Source organism: Ornithodoros turicata, chromosome 9 (genome assembly GCF_037126465.1).
Source record: "Ornithodoros turicata isolate Travis chromosome 9, ASM3712646v1, whole genome shotgun sequence".
Classification (NCBI taxonomy): Eukaryota; Metazoa; Arthropoda; class Arachnida; order Ixodida; family Argasidae; genus Ornithodoros; species Ornithodoros turicata.
This window is the reverse complement of record NC_088209.1, coordinates 33,112,817-33,135,931: the sequence shown is the minus strand read 5'-3', so window position 1 is coordinate 33,135,931 and position 23,115 is coordinate 33,112,817. Positions and strand designations below refer to the sequence as shown.

At 47.3% G+C, this 23,115-nt stretch overlaps 1 protein-coding gene across 2 annotated transcripts; it reads right to left on the bottom strand.

Moving 5' to 3' along the window:
- Positions 1–9,851: 9,851 nt before the first annotated feature.
- On the bottom strand, positions 9,852–17,633 carry LOC135367909 (sodium-dependent proline transporter-like). 2 transcript variants are annotated; one of them, XM_064601006.1, is made up of 15 exons: positions 17,530–17,633; positions 16,861–17,033; positions 16,658–16,789; positions 15,920–16,098; positions 15,594–15,781; positions 14,221–14,353; positions 12,989–13,123; positions 12,822–12,928; positions 12,537–12,661; positions 12,368–12,480; positions 12,184–12,312; positions 11,773–11,875; positions 11,296–11,396; positions 11,011–11,166; positions 9,852–10,131 (listed from the first exon to the last, which is right to left on the bottom strand). In XM_064601006.1, exons 2-15 carry the CDS (start codon positions 17,018–17,020, stop codon positions 9,922–9,924), a joined length of 1,971 nt encoding a protein of 656 aa, XP_064457076.1. In that variant the 5' UTR covers positions 17,021–17,033; positions 17,530–17,633; the 3' UTR covers positions 9,852–9,921. The 2 variants fall into 2 exon arrangements, with proteins under 2 accessions (XP_064457076.1, XP_064457077.1); XM_064601007.1 differs by having other exon boundaries at positions 12,537–12,613.
- Between the last annotated feature and the right edge of the window lie 5,482 nt (positions 17,634–23,115).

Genomic DNA, 23,115 nt, shown 5'->3' with positions numbered 1-23,115 from the left:
TGTTTTTGTGTGTCTTTTTTTTTTTTCAACCACCTTGTTGATGTCTCACTGACTCCACTGACTATCGACCCCTTTTCAGCGTCGTTCATCACCTCATCACTAGGACACATCTCATCCTGCCCGTTGTGCCTTGGGGTAGTGGGCCGCTCCTCATGTGGCGAATTTCCCCATTCATCATCATTAATTTATCTGTTGTTGTTGTTGTTGGATGGATACAACCTTCTAGGATTCTCTGTGCACGATCTCAGGGTAATTGTGAATAGTGGATAACTGTGGACATCTAGTGAACATGTGGATAGTGGATTTCTGAATAGCGAACATGTGAATAGTGAATAGCGAACTTGCGAGTAGAGCACATGCGAAGTAGATTTGAGGAGGGGGGGGGGTGAGAATTTATGTTAGGAGTAGCAGAACAAGTCGGGAGACGAGTTCAATTTCTCCTCGTTTTTTTTTTCTTTTTCTTACAAACAAGCAAACAAACAACACGGAGTACTCTCAACGGCGCTAATGCCGTGAGTGCTGTTACCACTGTCGGCTCTTTTAGTGACATTCAACATGCTTGGAGAGTCATATTTAACTTACCTGAAGTTCTCATGATTTCGATGACTGTGCTATGAGAATCACCTGTGAAAGCAGACGACTTGCATATTGTCAAATACAGAGTTCAGAAAGCACTTGTCACAGCATTGAACGCTCGCAATACATGAAGCACAGTTTACCAAACTGTTTATAATGTTAAACGGTGAACGGTACATATGCTAAACGGATAAAAATCGACGGGCACAACGACACGAGTGGAGTCCGAGTCGCCTCACCATTTGCATCTGGCTGGCCTCATTGGCTGCTTCCGTTCTATACTTCAGTTATTGACATAATCAAAAACAATAAAACATTTCTAATTTTTGGAAACTTTTGAATCGTGGTAAATTTCGTGCCGATTCAACATCACAATCCAAAGTTATTACAACCCAAAACCTCCGAATTCCTATGGGAAAACAATCAAGGTGGAAGCCATGTTGGGTAAACTCTTGTAGGCAGCTACCTTGTATACCCAGGAATAACTCGTCTTTATTTTGTTTTCTTTTTCTGTTCGTCGGCACACACGCGAGCACAAAACCAGCCGCCGCGTAGTTTCGTATTCGGAAGCATCGTTCTATCGTTCATATCCTGACCGCACGCTACCCTGCAGTGCTCCCTACTCCGTTCCGCGCCGGGACAGTAACTGAAATCGCCGAGTGTTTTCATTCCACGCCTGAGGTGACATCTAGGGGACGTGGCCCCAGGACCAGGAAAGCAGTGGTCTATATTAGGACAACAATCCTGTCCGTGCGGCAAAGAAAGCTGGGAAAGATGCAGCAGTCTACATATAGTCTATAGTGTGCTAACCACTACCCTACGCTGGTACGCCTTGCCGACGACTTATCAAGGGATATCATTCAACGAACGAGACACGTACTCACTCCCTCTCTCCCCCACGTGTTTTCTTTCCAGTTGTTTTTACATTCAGTTATACTTTTACAACAGTTGCTTTCCATCAGCCGCCTGTAACAACGCTATTTTTGCTTATACCTAATTATTACCCGTTGCCTCTGTATTACGCTAAGTGCACTCAAAATTAACAGCGCGTGTCCTTTCAATAGTGTATAGTTCGACCTCCCTGTGCAAGAGCCAGCGAAGTATGCCCAGCGTTCCCTGGGGTCTTTCTGACGAGGGATCCATGCAAATGTGCGAGGTCTAGCGGTGGAATGGCCTGTCGTATACAAGTGCCGCACTGCAGCAGGGCTTTGCGGATATGAATACGAGGCGTCGAACTCACCTCAAGGGACGTCGGCTGCGCTGCACAGCTTCGGCTTTTCCATCAATGTCAAATCTCACGCGAAGAGGATATACGCCGAGTTCTCAAGAAAGTTGGGAAAGTACGCCTGGGTCATTGAAGCCGAAGGTAGGAACGAGATTCTGACCAGTGAGGCGCCTGGGTTGCACTTTTTCCAAGTGCATGAAACACTGATGTTTTATTTTTTTTTAGGTCGGACGTCGAGCATGTTCTTCGAACAGCGAAGTTACGTTATTGATATTTAATGTTTACGTTTTATGTTTGTTTAATGTTGTTCCTTATTTGTTATTATTTAGTTTGTTACTGTTATTTTTGTTTCGTTTTTATTTCTATTTAAATATAATATCTTACATTTATCTTTCAGTTGACCAGGCGGAATATTGACAGTTTTATGCTGTGCTCGGATTCATCACGCCTACGAAGGTTTGGAAAATTTACGGCATCCGACATACCATCTATACACGTACTATCTACCGTATTGCAGTTTGCATGCTCCGTACACAAGCTGCAGATTGTTGATATTTTGAATGCGTTGCAACCTCATGTCTGAGACAATAAAAAAGACTGCTTACACCTATAGCTGGAATTCAAAAGGGATTCATCGTAGTATCCGCAATTTCATTCTGAGCAAACAATCGGTATATTAAAGGAAAGAGATAGACGAAGCTAAACGTATATATACGACACAGGACAGGTGCACCGATACCGCAAAGAGCCCAAGAAAACGGACTAACAGGTAGCCTGTGTGTCCGCCCTCTCGATTGAATGACCAAGCGGTCGATATTCGGGAAACTCATTTACAGGTGCGGTATCCGGGGTGGGTGCAACAGTTGGCTCTTTCCCCTCGCTGCTGCGCCTATCTTGCTTCTTCCGTATAGAGGTGCACCTGTTGCTTTTCCCAATTTATTACAAACTGGCCGCACGTGTGAACGAATACCAATGCTGTGTACGGATACGTTATTTTATTTCGCTGAAACATATACGGCAGTCACCGAAAAACCCAGACAGCGGAGGGATTTGGACCACGCATCTCTCGATTACCGCTAGAGCGCCTTGACCAATAGACCTCTTCCTGTTTGTAAACAAATGACGTCGTAGTGCTCGACAGCGCCACCAATTTGGTAGACCTGAATTACGCTCAAAGCTAGGGTTGAACAAGGTCGCGCCCGAAAGCCACGCTTGAGGGGATTACGAGTGTCTCTGAAAGTGACGCCACCTCGGTCCTACTTTTCCTTCAATAGGAAGCAGCGAGCAAGTGCTCATTCGTGGAACCCAGCCCCTTCCGATTTGTTTCGGTTTCAGCCTGTCTACCAACGTCATGATGACGTTTCTCAGGTAGAGGTCTATTCGACCACGCTGCCATCTGTTTCCGACGACTTGCCTGAAAGCCTTACATTCATTCATTACATTCAGCCTTACATTGATTCACGTGACACGCACTCACTCTCATCATACTCTCTCCTTACATTTCTTCTCATTCACACACACACACATACATGCGACATACATACATACATACATACATACATACGTATGTATGTACGTATGTGTTACTGCCATATTTCAACTGTTCGTGTCCCCAGGCAGCTTGTGTCGTGTTTGTCTATGTTCCAGCCTCAAAACGGTAGAGGATTCTACAAAGATGCGCGCGCCACCGAGCGCGCGGCGCGAAGCATCAGGGGAACTCTGAGCGACACTGCTCCGTCGTCTGCTTCGGTTGTGGTTTACCCCGGCTGACGCTGGTGCTGCGCACACCAGGAATGTTGTTGTTCTTATATGGCCGCCTCTGGTCGTCTCGTAATGCTTTGAGGCGCTGTAAGTTACCGTGAGCCCTTGCGTGGCACAGGTGGCGCTTGATGACAATACAAGGTGGCGCATACTTTTAAAATTACTCACGCCTATAAGGTACCCTCTCCACTACGATAGGTTTGTGAATCGCGCTTACGGCGCTGTCGTACGTGCGTCGCACGCTACGACGTCTTAGCGCATCTTAGCGTAACTTACGATCGCGTTTGTGAATCCGACCCCAGGAGCGCATACCTTTTTAGAAAGCGCCACCTGTTGAACGCAAGGGCTCATGGGAACTAGAAGGACAGCAAGAAGAACAACAGCAACACTCCCGGTGTGCGCAGCAGAGCGTCAGCCGGGTCATAGAACTCTCATAATAACTAGAAATCAAGCCAATGAAGGGGGGCATCTCAACATGGGAGCCGCCATGATCGATACGTTAGGCCTAGCGTGTTACGAACGGTGTCTCCTACGAGTTCCGTGCGCCGTTTTTTCATGTCGCAGCACAAGGTGTAAACCGTACGACACTCGTTCCCTACGGAATAAGACACAATTCAAGCGCACACGTGAGAGCAGACAAAACAAACACACTTCACACACATAGCACACGGAGCCCAGAGGAAGCAAGCACGACTTTCGTTGGATTGGATACCATGGTGCCGAACGCGCCTGGTCTTTACACGTGGAAAGGCGGTGTCCGAATCCGGCCGAATCCAAAATCTCGATCATGGCGCCTCCCGTGCTTGGACATTGGTAGAGGGTCTCGCCTCCGTACAACTTATTTGCTCTCCCCCATTACTCTCTCTCCCAGCTTTTCTTCTAGCCTCTCTTTTTATGATTTCTATGGCCGGAATAAACCATAACCGAAGCAGACGACAGAGCAGTGTCCCTCAAAGTTCCCATGCTGCTTTGCGCCGCGCGCTTGGTGGCGCGCGCATCTTTTTGAAATCGTCTAAAGCGGCAAATCAATGCCGAAAAGGGAAAAACGACGGACTCAGGATTTTCAGTATGGAGTTTCTCAACCAGCTCGCCTGCATTTATGCCACATAAGCGGAAATAAAGAGGACAGTTAGGTTGACCTTCGGCTAACAATTTCTGCTTTTCTAGGCCTGCCTATTGTCTCGGAATAGGACGCAAAAGCAAAAAACACTCCGTGCATTCAGTAACTTCGATATCGTAACCGTTGCAATCGGCTATGCCAGGTGAATACACAAGGAAAAGACCTCCCAGCACAAAACTTCGTCTAGTGATGTGATGTGATGTGATAGAAGAAGAAAAAAATGGGAATTTAAGTCGTATAGTGAAAGACATAGCCATACCTTATATCGTTACACGTTCAAGCATAAATATGTAACCGTATGCAGACTTCTCCTTTCGCACTCTAAGTGTAATAGACATAATATAAGTATAAGCATATAATGTAATGTAAGTATGTAATGTAATGTATAAGCATATAATGTAAGTACAGTAAGCATAAATACGTAACCGTATGCAGTTTTCTCCTTTCGCATCTAAATAAGTGCGTCATATGAAACGCCTCGGAGATTCCTGTCAGATTCCTTGGAAGAAAATGGACGTCCATGGTCGCGGCGGAGCTTCTGTTCTGGTTGTTCCGTGTTCCGTACGCCGCTGCAATTTTCGTCAGCTATCAATTTTCTCGCCAGACGTTGCTTCGTATCCCCAGCTCATATCGCCGACTGCAAAAAAATGCAGCCTAAAGATCATTAACCGCAGCTTCCGTCCACAACGTACCTACCATTTCTCTTTGTGTCGTCCGTGAAGTTTATAGTCCGCAGAGGTACCATTAATCAAAGCTCGAGAAGTTCGAATCGCCGTACAGGTATAAGACACTCTTTTTCCACTTTGCGGCAAGCAAATGTAGATTCGTAGGCCTTAGAAACAGCGGTTGCGTGTCTTTGTTCTCTCATTTAGGGGACCGCAGTGAAACTGAATTGCTCACCACGAATTTTTCACGGGACATTTCGTGCGCGTGGGCTGTCACGCTCTTTCAAATGGACATGCGAGAAAAAAACTGGACACGCGAGGAAAAACAAAAAAAAGAACACGATTTGATTAGCATAAGAACAATATCGCAAAAGGCGCGCCAGATGGAAGGATGCCGCGGGCATCTTTTGACCTGTTTATTTATTGCAGGAAAACCTACAGCTCCACAACTGTGGCCTTGCGTAGGGGAGAGAGGACAATGTACAATCTATTACAAAAGGAGAGAGAGAAAAGACATGCACAGTACAAGATATCACTCGAATGTCACAAACTAATTAATGAACAAGAGAAAATGATACACTAAATGACCAGGAAAATACAGATATCACTCAGAACGAGAGGGAAGACAGCCTTCTGAGCAAGTCTGTTAAGCTCATCAGCTATCATAAGCGAGCATTAGGTGTAGGAGCAAGATTCTAAAAAAATCCTGGGCATGCTTTTTTTTAACTGAAGAGTGTGTTTTAAATGAAGTTTTCGGTGACGTCACAGCTCTTGAATGAACGTCTGCGGAAAGCTCGCTTGCAGCGCTCAAAAAACAGATATCCATATCCAGTGTCCATATGTGTCATTGCGAAATTGCTATGGCTTATCTCGAAAACATTGAAGCACACATACTAGTAGGAGTTGGGTTGTAATAAAGAAGGGTCTCACGTTCTTCTCTTCCCCTAAATTTATTCATATATCTATCTTTGTATTCTCATGTGCATTACTCGTGTAACGCTACCCAAAATGCTTGCAATGCAATTTGCCACTGCAAAAGTTGCTAACTACAAGCTGTGATGACTGCGACAACGTGTCACAAGCATTCCCGGAACACCACTAGGCCGAACTTAACAGCTCTTCAGGAAACTCGAGACTCACCCTCTGCCGCGCAATTCTTGCTCCCCCCCCCCCCCCAACTCCAGTATAACACGCGCTGCCGACCCTTCAACATGTATTATTTAAAAGGGAGATTCAACTGCTTGAGCAAGGATTCTCATATGCAAAGCAGTGGTGCCGCTGTGCTCTGCCTTTGTGGAACCAGCATTTCCCGTCGAAGCCGTACAGCTCCATTGGGGATGACGCTGTCGCTTTGACGAGACAACACAAGGGCCTTGCAGCCATTGAAAAGGGGAATATTTGCGAACAAAGGTTTCTCAACGTGCCAGCGGGTGTCTCCTTTATCTGGCGGTTTACAATCAAGCACACGGTCTTCCGCTCGCACATACTGTAAAACGCTTTAACGTCGAGGCCCCAATCTTTCCCTTAGTCGAATACAGGACACACACGTTTGCGGCCACTAAATATAGCGAATAGACGATATTTAAAAGATGCGCGCGCCACCAAGCGCGCGGCGCAAAGCAGCATGGGAACTTTGAGGGACACTGCTCTGTCGTCTGCTTCGGTTATGGTTTACCCCGGCTGACGCTGCTGTTGCGTACACCGGGAATGTTGTTCTTCTTCTACCTCCGCCTCGAGCAGTCTCGTAATGCTGTAAGATGCTCTAAGTTCCCATGAGCCCTTGCGTGTCACAGGTAGCGCTTGCTTTTCTAAAAATGTCTACGTCTAAGAGGTGGCGCTTTATTTTTGAAGCGTGATGTGAGCAAGCTTACGCTTGTCCCATTATACAGTTCGCAATACAAGGTAAGGTCACAATGCTGTAAGACGCTGTAAGTTCCCATGAGCCTTGCGTGTCACAGGTAGCGCTTGCTTTTCTAAAAATGTCTAGGTCTAAGAGGTGACGCTTTATTTTTGAAGCGTGATGTGAGCAAGCTTACGCTTGTCCCATTCTACAGTTGGCAATACAAGGTAAGGTCGTAATGCTGTAAGACGCTCTAAGTTCCCATGAGCCCTTGCGTGCTCCAGGTGGCGCTTTATTTTTGATGCGTGATATGGGCAAGTTTACGCTTGTCCTGTCCTACAGTTGGCAATACGGGGTCTATTCGTGGCTTGGTGGCCTTACTTCGTGATAAGCATGGACTTGCGCTTGTCCCATCCTACAGCTGGCAACACGACCGCCTTTGATAAACACGACATTGCACGGCCCTGTGCTGTAATGCTGCTCAAATACCTACCAGTACGTGATTTTTAGTGAACAATCTTCGCTAAAACGGTTCGAAAAAGGTGTGGCGGCTGACCAATGGGAAAGGGAACTCACTCAGAGCCTAATCACCTGGTTGGGCAAAGCAAACCGTTGGCGAACCGTTTCAGTGAAAACGATTCACAACTCGCTGATCGATTCCAGTAGTGTTTTCGAAATGCCAAATAAGTTTTCGCGCGCGTGCGTATAAATTTCCGATAAGTAAGGGCTTGCGAATATTAATGGTCTTATAGTATCTTTTTACAGTGCGGAATGTTTATCGGATTCTGTGAATTCCAAGTGGGGGCTACGACCCGCGGGGTGTTATCCCAATCGATTCCCAATCAACACCCAGATCCTTCTCGTCCTTGCTGGGACAACCAACGGCTGCTTGCCCACTCCATAAGTGCACATGAGTGCAATTTTTCATCATCCTGCACGTAAAAGCAATTCGACAAACACCTTGCTGTAGAAGTAACGTTTTCCGACACATAAAACCCTAACGTTTTCACGTGTGAGGCACATTTAGTACCTCACTCTTGTACTCCATCTCAGAATTTACCGCCCTAGCAACCAGTTTCAACGACGTATCTCACTCTTCGTTAACAGCCACCACCACAACACAACCGCCGCCTGATTGTTTTGTTGGCGATTCGTCGGTGCGCTGCAGATGCTACAGCGCTCTCCAACCCTAAGCATTGCAACGTTGTTAAAACCAGAGTGCGGGTCATTAACAGACCTCCATTTACTGCAGATGCACTTGCGCGCAGAGTTAGAATGGAGCGGCCTCCAGCTACCGTTCGAGCCCTCCTCATTCCGTATGCGTCCACGAGAGCTACCGTAGGCTCGGGGGAGCTTAATGGAAGACGACGGCGGACACTGTCTGTCTCCTTTCAACCAGCTTTCTCTTTCCACTCCTTGTCCAGGGTCTTAGGCCTTCGAAAGTGCTTGCGTTCACCGACGAGGATTTCACACCGTGCGCGATGAAGTCTTCATGAAAAACAGAATACATGCTCTTCGTCGGAATTTCGTCACCCACTATTAACGGGTCTCTGTTACCGAAAGATGTTTTGGAAAAATTTCTGTAGAAGCTGGTTCGTGGGCCTCCTGCGCGTGAAGTTAAAAAAAATCGCAGTCGTTTTGTCAATGCAGGTTTGTTCTTTCACTGAATCGCTTGACTGCGAAAGAGCCCAGGCAACCACCTTGCGATTTATCCAGACTCCCCCACACCACCTTACCACCCCCTCAATTTTTTTTTATATTAGGCAAGATTTCGTCAAGGAGCATAAAAATACATGGGAGTATATCCTGCATGTGGTGACCCCCCCCCCCCCCCTCAACCCTATCGAATTTTACCCAAATAAACCTCCCCTTACTTACCCCTTACTTAAATCATCGAACTACGACAACATCTCACCTCCAACACTCACCGCTCCTGACCGCTTGAGGGAAGCAATCATTCCACAAATATCCATAACCTCCTTTACATCACCAGCCACTCCAAAAAAGATACTGACACCAACAGAGCGAGCTTCGTGCGCCATTACCCCGTAGCCGCAACAGGTGTCTGCGACCGCCTGAATTATCACCCCATACCTGTTCCCAACAAGCCGTAACTAACCATATGCGCTGGAAGTTTCAATTAGATGCCTTTTTCGGCGTCCCACATTGCATCCCTTTCCTTATATGCTTCATTTCCTCGGAGTCTTGGACTGCACAACGCTAACGCGATCGACGCAACGCTTGCTAATGGCGGAGTCGTTAGCGAAGACTGCGTCCGGAACATTACCCATATGCTGCGCTTCGCGGCGCTTCCAACGTTAGGGGCTCGGCTCTTGTGTTTGCTTGATTTCCCTTTTTCTTTGTATACTTTCTGCTCGGATTGTGTGCGATGTCGTGGACACACGATGTGATTACGGCTTAGGATATGGCGAAAGGGTGAAAATCTGGGTGAGGCAAGATGTCTGCAAAATAGGAGTAATCAAACCTCTCTTAAATTACTCCGCAACACATGGTTCAATGTTTCCTGCCTCTCTTGAAGGAAAAACCTTGCGGGTTAGAAATTTACGGCGCATCTTAGTGACACTGTGAGGCCCACCAGTACTTCGCTCAGTACCTGTTCGAATTATCGGCGGTTCCATATCTGTGGGCTTTTGCTTCAATCTATATGTTTTACTGTACATTTCATCAGTCTTGGAATACAATGCATGCACAATGCATAGAGTTCTTTGCATATCTATAACGCAGGATTAAAGTAGAGGGGTGCATCCGGATCGACAGAGATCTCCAATTCGAAGGTATCTTCGTTGAGAACTTGCGGAGCCTCGAGCTGGGAACTCGACTCGCCCTCGATGCCCAACTCTTCCAGTTCTTCAAAGTAGCCATCCACGCGTTCCGGGTAGTTGGGAATCCATTGGGCCTCAGGCAAAAAGGCTCGGCCTGGAACCTGCACGCCGAGAGCACAGACACCGAAAGCTGTCTACTATATACTACATATTATGACCTCACACGCTCACAGAGCTCACTTATCTGTGAAGCTACTCGTACTTAAGTACACACGTAGGTGATGATGTTCCTCTGCATGATCGACGGAATGACTGGGATGTGCTGGGGAGCTTCCCAACTGTTGATAGAACTCATGTATAGGGGAACACCACCTCCTCCGCACACAGAACGTCGCCATTCATGCGTTTTTTCCTTTTTCTTTCTTTTTTGTATGCGTTAGCATTAGAAGCCCTCTTGAAAAAAAGCCAGCGTCGTAGCGGGAGTGGTTGTGGTGTCCGTGTACAGCTGTGTGAGCGGATATGTAGTAGATGTAGATAGATGAGTATAAAGGTATATGTAATAGATATATGTTACATATATTAGCAATAAACCTCTACCTGGCAAACGTCATCATGGCGTTGGTAGACAGACCGAAACAGATCAGAAGGGGAGAGCTGGGTTCCACGAATGGGCAATAGACCTCTCCCTGTTTGTAAACAAATGACGTCATAGTGTTCGACAGCGCCACCGGTTTGGTAGAGTTGAACTATGCTCGAAGCTAATGGGGCGAACAAGGTCGCGCACGAAAACCAGGGATTTGAGGGGACTATGATGATACCTGAAAGGGACGCGACCTTCGGTCCTACTTTTCTTTCAATAGGAGGCCGCGAACAATAAACCTCACCAACAGGGAGAGGTCTATTACGAATGGGCATTGTAAAAACACACGCTGTTGCCTAGTCGGCCCGCAGTATGACGCCTGTGTGTATGACGCAGTATGACGCCCAGTCACGTGACTCAAAGGCTCAAAGGCTGCGCGGGACGTTTCATGGAGTGTCACCTCTATGTTCTGCAGGATGGCTGCGCACGCGCCAATGGGCACCTGCAGGAGAGCCACGCCGCCAATGATCCAGGCCAGGGCTTCGTACTCCTGTGGAAAGTCGTAGTCGAAGAACCGATGGGGAACGAAATTAGACACCCGGTGGAGGTAGAAAGCCTAAACAAACACACACACAATTATTGCGCTCACTTTAATGACACCGGCGATTTTGTGTCACGCTTGGTGCAAAAGTGATGTGAGCGAAGGTTACTCTCGATAATGATTGACGTACTCTATGGTACTTACTGCTAGCACGCTGGGGCAGATAACAAGCCAGCAAAATCTGAAGTAGACGTTGGGCTTGTAACCCAGCATAAACTGGACATCGTAGGTGAATCGTTTAAGTCCTGCGTGCAAACACAAGAAACCCCGTCGTCAGCACATATACAGTCGCTATGATTACTGGGCACTAACAGAATTACTGGGTAGTAATTGTCCTGCACGAAGTTAGAGGGCACAGTAACTTCCCCAGGTGTGCTTGACCGCCATACCTAAAGCTAAATAACTAGTACAAAGCTCGGTGAACGTCATCATAGTCCTTCGTTCCAACCTCCATTGTTTGTAATTTTCGGATTACATTCCTGATGAAAATATACTATTTTCTCAATAGGGAGTGATAGGTATGCTACCAGTGTGCACCAGAAGCCCAGTCACACAGGAACTACCACCGTCATGTCACCCCTCCACCATTGTACGAGCGCGAAGTATGTGGCATTAGCTTACCGTACAACCAGGCAAAGAGACACACTTCCGCCATTGCTGTGAAGTGAGACAAGATGGCGGAGACGGCGTGCTCTTGCAGAAGCTCCAGCACATAAGGGCCAGCCTGAACACAACTTGAACACTCAGCAAACTGCTTCCCAAAATTAGTTATCGGTATTTGTTCAGTAACGTTCAGTGTTTGGACGTCAAAAATTTAAGCTGAAGCACTCGCGCGTGAACATTATGAACCATATGTATCAGACTGCGGTTTGCTTTCGAGGCTTTTGCTTTCTATAGAATAGAGAAACATATCGTCGCTTGACGTGGTCTACGTCTATAAGGTCTACGTCATAGCGTCTGCTACGGTAATAGGCCGTTCCAAGAACACTGTGCTTCACGTGACCCGAATGAACAGAGCTTGAAGGTATGCACCTGGGTGATCATAGGTAAACCAGCCAAGCATATGGATATGCAAACCATGAACACCGCCTGGCTCATATTCACTCGTATCGATGGGAACAGGTCTTCAGCGCAGGTGACAACTGTGCCCACATTGCCCATCTACAAACCCAACATCCATAAGACGGTGGACAAGGAGAACAGTCGAAAGACTTGCCGCTTCGTCGATAGACATAAGATATAAAGCCATGAAGAAGACACCGGTCCACAAGTTTGACAAGGGCAAGTGCACCACAAGTTGCGGGACGATATAATATGGAAATACCAGGGCTAAAAATAACAAAGCAGAACTGTAGCTCCTCCGAGGAAAGTTCCACTGCACTTACGGTGTGATGGAAAATCCTGGACGCACTGGCCAAGGTATCTGGCCAGAGTCCCGCAGCCGCCAAGGAACACCAAGCAGCTGAGAATATTCGAAAGGGTCATGAACAACGGCATTAACACATAGGCTCTGTAAGAAAAGATAACAATTTTTTGTGCGTCGTCTCAAGTAATCCCCTTACTTTCAACGCTATGGCTCTCAAGCTATCGGTTTGAGAGTACTTAAACCCGACAAGTATGAAATCAACGCCTACAAGGCACACTCTTGCAATGTCGAAAACGCGACTAACCTGTAGATCGCCGTCGAGTCAAACGAATTATATGAGGCCAAGCAGTAGAGTTTTCCCATTCCTATGTTAAAGCCGTTTAAAATGTAGTAGGTTGCATCACTCCATGCCTAGTGAAAAGAATCGTGTTTTTGTATAACGACAGGTATTCTCAGCCCCGGCCATCTTACCTCGACGGTCCGCAAGTGTTGCCATCGTGGAGTGAGAAGCTCGAGTACACTTTCTCGTCCGTCCGGTAGAAACATCATTTGCGTTGCCAGCAGCACAAGTGCTACAAATGGCACTGCTGCCAGCCCTGGGGCTACCTACAGGCAACAAGGTTGGTGAGCGTGCCTGTGTTTTACACTGCGCGGGATTATCTGCAGTGGCTCCTGTACTGCCTCAAGTATAATGCTCACGGGATCACGCGGGATGGATCAGGGCGACGCAGTGGTTGGTAGCACTGGCCATAGGAATGCTTTCAAGTGTCGCTTGGGTCGGGTAACTCAATAAAAGCATTCTTGACCATTACGAAGCCCGTCAGCATTACAGGAAGTAAAAGAACCAATTCATGTAAGGCTGACCGGCTTTGCAAAGAACCACTTCAACCACAAATGTGGGCAGACTCACTTTATGTATAAATCACACCCAATTATTTATTATAGCCAATTATACTTCATTGTTTGCCTCTGGACAGCCTGTACATTGTTACGATCCTCGTAGTCATGGTTCTCGTGGACTCACAAGCACGGTCCGAAGCGACAAAGCACAAAACCGCCCTGCACGAGGGCCGATCACCACATCATTCTCTTCTGTTCATACTAGCTGCGTTTACATGGACAGATACGTCGAACAGAAGCCCCCAGATGGCTGATCGTTAAGGTCGACTGGCGACAGTTTACGTGGCTGTCGACTAAGGCGCCATAGAGCTCTGCAAGATTCAGTTGATTGACGCTCGACTGAGGGTGCCTCATTTTTTTAATTGTAACCTTGAAATTTAGATACATTACCGTGTTGACTTAAACCGGTTTACATGCAGAGGATAGATCGACTTCTTCAGTAGAGTCGACTTGTGTCGCCTTCATGTGAACGGAGCACTGAAGCCTACGATTCTCCTTGGCCATCATCATTCTGTCCTCACTAAAAATCGTCCAGAGCTCTAGTAAAACCTGGTCCATAGTACTCTGAGGGGGGGGGGGGGGAGCAATCGCAACAACATACAGGACATCGCGAATGCTGGCGACGTCAATATAGACCCCGTTCGGTATCTCGTGTAAATAGGTGCACTCGGTTTGCAATGCAGGCTAAGCGACTACCCGAACGCAGACCTTTGCTCTCGTATCGTGTCTACAGGTCGCTAGTAGTTATGTCGTACGCTCTTAGAGATTGATAACAACAACGCTTAACATTGGCGAATACAAACCTTTCCAACTGTGGGTACGCCACTTGAGGTGCACACGAAGATGAAAAACCAAGAGAAGAGGTAGCAGACAAGGAGCTGCCAACGAATGCCTCCAAAATCATCGATGCCAGTGGAAATCTTCAGCATGCCGTTTCTGAAACCATCCAATGACGTCGTTCGCAAAACAGGAACGGGATTGGCGGAAACGAGAGACTACGTAGACACAGCTCAATTTAGTCGATTTAATTGCTGGGATTGAGCTGGTATCTGTCTTCCTTCCTCTTGCTCGCCCAAGCTCAGCCTTTTCCCATCATTCAGTTTATCCGTCAGCGTTGCTGCCTCTATGATATTTTATCCGTTATCGGTACATGCACAACAAAGCCGGCCCCCGTATGTATACCATCCGTCCTGTCCATCCAATCGCCACAAACGACTTCACACACAGGCTTTCCGTGGTTACCAGTGTCTGTCCATGCGGCTCATGACGACCCTGTGACGTCACGAGACGTGTGTCAAGTTTACAAACATGTGACGCCACGAGAAGACCGGGTTGAGGTTATATTTTGCTGTGGCGGTCAAGAAGCGGGAAAAACGCCTCGGCTCATAGTGCGCACCAGCATGCTTTGCGCGGCGACGTAACGTATTGACGTAAGGCTGAAGGTCCTCCGGATGAATAATTCGTAAACAGATGGCTCTAACGAAAAGACCTGATTTTTAGAGTAATTAATTGGTTTTGGTTTTCATATTTCTTGCGCGGAACAGCGTACCAATGCCCTCTTTCGCTCAGCTGTGCTGCTGCCAACGTATTCATCCGCCTGGTTCACGCACGGGGAGGGAAGATAAGGAACCGCCGCAGAGCATGCCTTTATCGTGATGACGAATGCACCGAAGAGTCTCTTCTGGCTTCCTTATTATCTTCCGTCACCCCCGCGTGTGAACCAGGCAGATGAACGCGTAATTGGTAGCTGGACAGCTCAGCGAAAGTGCGTATTGGTACGCTGCTTCGCGCAATAAATATGAAAATATGTAAACCGAAACCAATTAATTACTCTAAAAACCACAAGTGTCGAAGAGGGGTAACACTGAAAAGGTAGGAGTTTTATTTAATTTATGAGCATATACAAAAGGGCTGCTCACTGTACAGTGTGTAAGAAAACTTTTCGATAGCGCCACCTGTTTACGAATTATCCAGCTACCTTCGTGAAACACCGGTATAGCGGTCGCCAGGCACAGTCAGGAATGGCAGACTCGTGGTTTCGATTAAGCGATCAGGCCCAGTTTATCGAGGTGGCGTTGACTGTGGACGTTTGAGATTCCATGTTACTATATCCTGCACTCGGTATAGGTATTCTATATGTACTAGCAATGCTTTGGTCTGTAATAGGGGAACTCACAGGAAGTATGAGAGCTCTGAACCATGCTCCTTCCGTGTGCAGAGGTGAGACGTGCCGTTATAGTATGCCTCGGCCGAAATCTTGAGTTTTTTTCCGCACACTTCGATGACGGTCGTGTTCTTGGACAAGCTGAAATCCTTGCCCACGTTGGAGTCGTACAGGCGATGTCTCTCCGCGTTGCAAAATCGCTGCGTATTTAACATCCAAACACATGACTACCCGGCCGCTAATGCCTCGAATCTGTTGTACAGTGCCACCTTGAAGCTAGTCCTGAGAAGAGGACCTTCGCTGCTACGCGGCCTGTCACATTATGTGGCATCACTTACGGTAACAGTGATGTTGGTAACAGCGCAGTTCAGGACGTTGGCACCCCACCAGGGGAAGCATCGTGTCCAAGGAAGCTCTCTCTGGAAGGCCTGCAGGAAGTAGTAGAACACGTAGCTGTCCAGGATCACCTGGTATATGGCCACCACGAAGGTCTTCAACAGCATAGCCATTCCCACACCTGCAACGGGTAAGAAAGCAACACTGGATACTTTGCCTTCATGAAACCCGCTTTCAATTTGTGATACACTGGAACACCAGCACGCAAGCGAAACCATTGTTGAAATGAAGGTTGCAAATAGCGTTCCTGAAGTCTTCCGCGCATGTCTTTCGCTCTAGCACCTACAGAAAGTCCGCAAACACCTCACCTCATGTTACCTAGGCTACAAAGTTGACCCTCTAATTGCCCCGACTATTACCTGGGAGATATATGCATGTCGCGAATGCTCGCCATATGATTGTTCAAATGTTTTCGCGGATTATGATTGGATGTGGGAAGGTCTGTCTCAAGCTCCCATAAAAGTCATCTGTAATCCTCGTCGTTCCGAATTCGAATATTTGTGCTGGGAACGCTAAACGGTAAACAGGGTTGCCCCCGTCGTTTTTGAGACGCATGTTCGAAAATACGTGGGACATCATCTGATGAAGTATACGGTACGAGGCCACTATTCTATGTCACGGACGATGACCGCTGCTTCTAAGAGCATCGCCCAGGCGTCAATCCAAGCTAATGAACCTACCTTTTCCAACTGGTACGCACGTCCACACTTCAAGACATCCCTTGCCTCTGAACTGGCCAACGAGAAACTCGAGTGCTACCATGGGAACACCCACCGTCACAAGGATCACCGTATACGGAACCAGGAAACACACTAGAGCCGAAAGAGAAAGTATTCAAAACTATGCGTACACAATACTTAGTATAAGAGCCTTCCTCCCTCACCTCCTCCGTGTTTGAGCACTAGCAAAGGAAAGAGGACCAAGGTTTGGTAGCTGACGGCGAAGCAGACACAGATGTAGAGGAAGGGCCTCTCGGAGGGAAAATACTGCTTCTCCGCCTCTTCTCCTTCTCCTGCTTCAGCTTCCGCTGCTGAACTGGACATTCTCCGCTAGCAGCTATAAAGAAAAAAAATAACTCACTTTGCACTTTGTGAATGGAACACAGTTGGTCACGCTGTGATACTGATAGGCATCTCTTTGGCGCACGTTGCTTCCACGGTAATAATGGGTGATTCCATTCATGTGCACCGAATCGAGATCATATAGTCCCGAGTTTTGTTCAGTGTCCCTTACGTTTAGGGGCATGCCACGTTGAGCTTGTATGAGTGATCACAGCAGATTATAACTTAACCGTAAACGTAAACTGCACTTCTGAATAGTATAGTTTATCCAGAACCGCAAGCTCGGGAGGGAAGGGGGGCAGGGATGTAAAACAATTGGCGGTGCACTTTGTAGCAGTACACTTTGGTACACTTTGTAACTTCGTAACGTCCGAGTAATGTACGCCATCTCACATCCGAAGGGCAATGTCATCGCTCATTTTGAACACTTCGAACAACGTATGGACTGGAACAGAGTAAATCACGTATTTCGAAAGCAAACGGGCACTTACGGTAGTTCAAGTAGAATTTGCCAATAGTATGGCTCTGCCGTTGGACAGTTGGAGGAAATCGATAACAAAGGAGACCGTGGGCCGGTATCCTTCTTCGTATGCTGGCACGCACTGGCGTGCACACGAGACACCGTCTTCTTCTATTTGAACATCTAAGTTGAACATGTCGCGCATGTGTATAGAGCGGTGGGTTTTGTGGCATAGCTAAAACACACCACCGTAAAGTCATTTTGCAGGGCCCGTTTGCCCTTCGAGTCACCGTGCGCCCACCTCTAGACAGCTTGTTCACCGTCACATCTGCATTGCGCTTGCTTCGTACACGATGACACTGAAGGGCTATATAGACCTTCTCACAGCGTTCCAAACACCGTTTGGAGCTCTAGCGCTTACATTTTGATCCAAAGGACGCTTCCCCACCTAGGGCTTAATATTTTCGTCCCGTTTCACCGAGCACTGCACTCCTGTTTGCGCGTCTAGCTCCAGACTCCCCAGCCTGTCTGAAGAGATTGTACGCATTTCAAAGAATGTGTTCCACGTTATGTACTGTCCTTTCTGCTTGCTGTGCAGCTGTATCATATGGTCTGTATAGTAACCTATCGACTGTACGGATACTACGCAATTGATACTGCAACAACAACAACAACAACAAATAACTAATGATGATGTAGTAGGATGTTTCGCCGCTGAGGCGGTACCCTATCCCATTGCATGAGGGGAAGAAGATGGTGAATGATGATGAATGTTCAGAATATTGCAGTCAATTAGACAAGCATACATTTTCTTAGTACCTATTGTGTTGCACTTCTGCAGCATTCGTGTACACTGACGTGTGCACTATTTCTTTTTGTTCGTATTTTTTTTTTTTTTTTTTTTTTTTTTTTTTACTGAAGGCAAACATCCACAAGCTCACGTTATGTCCTGGAACGTTTAGTGAATTTTGCTGAGTCGACTGGCAGATTTGCTTGTTCTTGTAAATGCTTACTGAGTAGAACGCACATCGCTTCAGGCTTCAACCGCTTTCACAGCCACAAGACGGGTTTTACTGTAGAGGACCGTTGCCGACCGAGTACGACCGTTGCGAGTTATCAGCAACAAAATAAATACATAAACAGTCACCCATCGACAGTCGTGACATGTATCACAAATTCCTAACGAACTGTGACAACCGAATATCTCGTTCGCTTTTTACCGTTTTTATTTTTTCTCCTTGCGCGAGGCAACCGGTGTGAGCAAGGAAAATTACATTTTGCCTCCGCAGACTTTCGAGCAACTTCTAAAACGAAACACAGGAAAGATCTCTCGGAACTGCGCTTGGGAATTCAAGCATGCCAACTGATAATGTGAGCTACTGCCGAAAGCAAAAGACATGGTCCTGAAAGCTACGCGTGTGTAGTATACGTTATGGGGTTTGTAAACCTCGTAAGGCTTATAGCGTACCCCCATGAGTCCAAACGTGTTCGATGGACGCAGTGCCCGAGGACACCTTAGTAAGCGTCCGTAGTGCGATGAACGTGCTCTTTTTTTTCTAGCTCGTTTCATTTGAGCAAACCATTTGTAAAGGCAGACTGCAGATAAAGTTTAGCAAAAAGACCGATCGCCTAAACGTCCATAAACGTCCAAGCATAAGCGTTCAAGCATAAATGTCCAAGCGTGCCATAGCGTGAGGTGACTGTTTTTAGTTTGAGTGGCAAATCACATGTACATTTAATTCCAGAGGCAAATTGAGTTCGACGCCGGGGAATCCCTGGACACAGGATAGGATGTCGTTTTTCTTCTGACTGAGGGATGCCAAATAGACGCCTATGGTCACACCTATAGGTTACCCCAATAATAAGGGACACTCTGAAATAAATTTCCCGCAGGTTTGGTAGTAGGGACTGAAAGTCATCTCAAGGGAATCCTGCCTACAGAAATGAAAGGCACCGGAATTGCCTGTCCCGAGATATCAGACAATAAACTGAAGCCAGCCATACGTGCTAAGAAAGGATGGACTTTGGATGTTACCACCTACCAGAACGTTATTCAACCGGCATTTTCTACCCCATCTTCTTTCATCTTTTTTTCTTTGTTAGATATCCCTGATTATTCCCTGCTTCTGAGCTCATAAAGTGCATCCCGTCCTCTTCCAGGCACATAAAAAGGTGACAGTACGAGGGATTGAGCATACAGGAGCGATGATTGCAACTGGTACAAATTAATGATTGCTTGATTCCGGTCTGAGGAAATTAGGAGCTGCCAGAACAAGCTTAGCAGTCATTACAATCTCGTTAGGCAGTGAGAACAGCGCTGAGCACATAATTTTACCGGCTGTTTCTGTCATGCACATCTGTTCTCCTCTAACCGGCTCTAACCACTTCTGGCATCCTCCGTTGCCTGACAAACGACGCAATATGCTTGCGTTTGCGATCTCCTTTCATCTTGTTAGCGTTCACAGCGTCTCTTGATTTCTTTTTTTCGTAATTTCGAAAATAACTGGGGCGGAATAACAAACCCTCTCCACGACAGTCAAAGCTACCGTTTTGATTTGCGTGTTCCAGGGACGAACAATATGCTTCATATTTGCTTCCTTTATGACTCCCGAGTAGGGCAGGTCACGTGAAAGGGGTGCACCACGTGATCCTAGCGTAGCTAGCCGGTCGGTAGGTTTGGGAACGCGTATGTTACACTCTCATCGATTAAGCATGGATGGGAAGCGGCTTTTTATGGAGATCATCGGTGGGAAGACGTTATGAACGGCATACAGGATGGCTACGTCTGTCTAAAAATCGCATAACACGATAGAGCCAACAACAATCCAATCCCAATTGAAAATGTCGCAGCAAGATTCAGTAAAAACACGCAATCGCGATTCTTTTCCAGCAGCTTTCGAAGCCTGAATACAGCACAACAATACAGCACTACGCGAACATTGCTTGGACGGCTTGTGCGTACGGAATATAAAGGAAATAAAGCACAAAATGCACGACTGAACTAGAAAGAAAAGTAACGCTCACTTTGGCAACTACGGAAGTGAATCTCGCTGATAATGGTATGGATGCTCGTTTCGGTTTCGAAAACCAAGTTACAAAACGGCCATTCAAACAACTCCGCCAGTTTGCTTGCTTTCGAACGGTGTTATGATGGGCCATCCCGCGGCTCGGTGCCTCTGAAGGGATCAGCTATTTCCACGCTACGTTGGATCAGTTTCGTTTCAAAGTTTCCCGGGAAAAAAAAGGAGTCCATAACAAGCCAGAAAGTGCATATACAAATGAAAAAAATAGCTGAAGCTCTATGGCCGCACGTGAAGGACATTCGTCGAACGCCGTTTTTCATCGAATCGGTGGCCGTCGCTTTTTCTTGCGGCAACGTATGAAATATGTAAAAGGCTCTCCTGGCCTAACCTTAGTCAGTTTCCCCGACGTGTGAAATACGTATATAGGGCTCTCCTGACATAACCTTGGTCAGGTGTCGATGAAACGTAGTTCGACGAAAAGGCATTCGATGAAATGGCGTTCGATGAAATGGCGTTCGATGAAATGGGCGGACACACTCCCTGCCCTGCGCCGGCGAATCCAAACTGGGACGAAATGACCGTCCGCAGCTGGGATACCACGATCAACTTATGATCTTGTGATAATAAGGAACCACAATACTCTCCTTACCCTGCAGCTGTTACCTTCGAGCGACCTGAAACCTTCCTTAAAGGGACGGTCGCATCTGTTTCAGTCGATTTCGATACTACAGTGTCATTGTATTCCTCCTGCATCATTGACCATGGTATCGAAAATCCCACGCGAAATAGTGGCTCCGTTTGACTGTCATTCGACGGAATACATGACAAGAGCAGACGCCGGATGTTGAGAGTATGCCCGGAAGTCCCTCTCTGGAAAAACGAGAAAACGTCACTCCCGGAGAACCAATGAGGGCACGACCTTACAAATGCCGCAGCCGAGCGGGCGGGGCGTCTGGACGGCGCCCTTCCGGTGTTCGCCCATTTCATCGAACGCCGTATTATCGAACGCCATTTCATCGAACACTGTTTCATCGACGCCTGACCATGGTTAGGTCAGGAGAGCCCTATATACGTATTTCACGCGTTCGCAAGAAAAAGCAGCGGCCACCGATTCGATGACACGTTTCGACGAAATGGCGTTGCACTTTTCGTCGAAAAAGTTTGCCAGGTAGATTGTCGGCCGATGCCGAACATGGTCTTTGTTTCATAGATGAATTTCCGGATGCGATCGTCCCTTTAATCCATTCAATCAACTTAACGTCATGGCCGGCATACATTAAAGGAACTATATCACATCCGGAAAGGTTCGTGAGATCGATACGGTAATGTTCGGCATGGTTTCACAGTCTACTTGGCCAAGTTCCTCTTCCGAAAACAGCTCACTTATTATAAGTAAACGAGTTTTAAAGATTCTCACTCCGTCTGCAGTGTTGTGGCTCCACATCGCCACATCCACCATAAAATGGGCATCAAAGCTACAGAACGGTCCCTCTTCGCCATATTGGGCATCCCGAGTTACCCGGCCGGAGATTTTCCCTCCGACCAGCGAATTTCTTCCATTCTCTGAAGAAAGGTAAAATGAGGACAGCTTCCCGGAATCCCTCATGGCTACCAACCCCTTTCCCACGGCGCATCGGCTATTTTATCGGGCACCTGAAGCCTGTCTCTGTCTGTACATTATGTAAATACACGTCGTCTCTCTCGTCAACCGGCCTCTGCCTTGTGTTCTTTGCCTACCGTTGTGGGGATCGGCCAGCTACCAACCCCTCGTCTCGCAACAGCAGCTAAACCACTGGCATACCTGCCAACTTGGGAACGTCCAAATTAGGGAGATTTCAAAAGCGGGGTGGGGGTAGGAGAAAGCCGTTGTTGGGTGGCTTTTATTTGCGTACGTAACAGGAACAGTAGGCAAAAGTTTTGCAGCAACAGACTTTGCCCTCTCCAAGAAACTATTTGGGTGTCAAGCTGTGACAAGGCTATGACACGTTCTCAAAAGAACGTGAGGACACAAACCTGTCTCTGTTGTCTTTGCGGGGTACGCAAGGTCGAAACAGCTAGTGCAAAAGCACCTTTGTCGCCCGAAAATATGGAGGAAATGCCCGGAAACTAGAAGTAATAGAACTAGAACCATGGCCAGAACCCCTGAACTCCGTAACACAGAAGCGGCAGCGATGCCGATGGCAATTGGGCTGGTATTGGATTAACGTTTTCGTCTGTGTGCCCAGCGAAAAAGCAGGCGTTGGAGATATAGAGAGGGAAACTGCATTTTCCGGGAGATTTGCTTCTCGGCCGTACAATCGTACAAACCGGTACGAATCCGGGAGTCTCCCGGATGAATCGGGAGAGTTGGCGGGTATGAACCAGAATGACGTAAGCCGGTCACACGAATGGGAGCGAAGCGCAGGTGGTTGTTTCCGGGGTCGCCTGCTTCGCGTTCGCACCGCAATCTACTGAGTGAAGTCGGCCCAGGACGCATACTAACCCCCCTGTCCCCCCACTCCTTCCTGCTGTCCTCTCTCCGTCTGTCCACATCTGTACGCCGCTCATAGCCACAGTTGCTTCGCGGCGCTAACACGCAATCAAAAAAAAATATA

Bases quoted from the DNA above. Each gene is read 5' to 3' on its own strand.
- LOC135367909 (XM_064601006.1), bottom strand. From the start codon at position 17,020: ATGTCCAGTTCAGCAGCGGAAGCTGAAGCAGGAGAAGGAGAAGAGGCG. The intron at 12,929-12,988 runs GTAAGATGGCCG...TCTTTTCACTAG, and splicing joins AACACTTGCGGACCGTCGAG to GCATGGAGTGATGCAACCTA. The intron at 11,397-11,772 runs GTAAGCTAATGC...GTTTGCACGCAG, and splicing joins TCTCTTTGCCTGGTTGTACG to GACTTAAACGATTCACCTAC.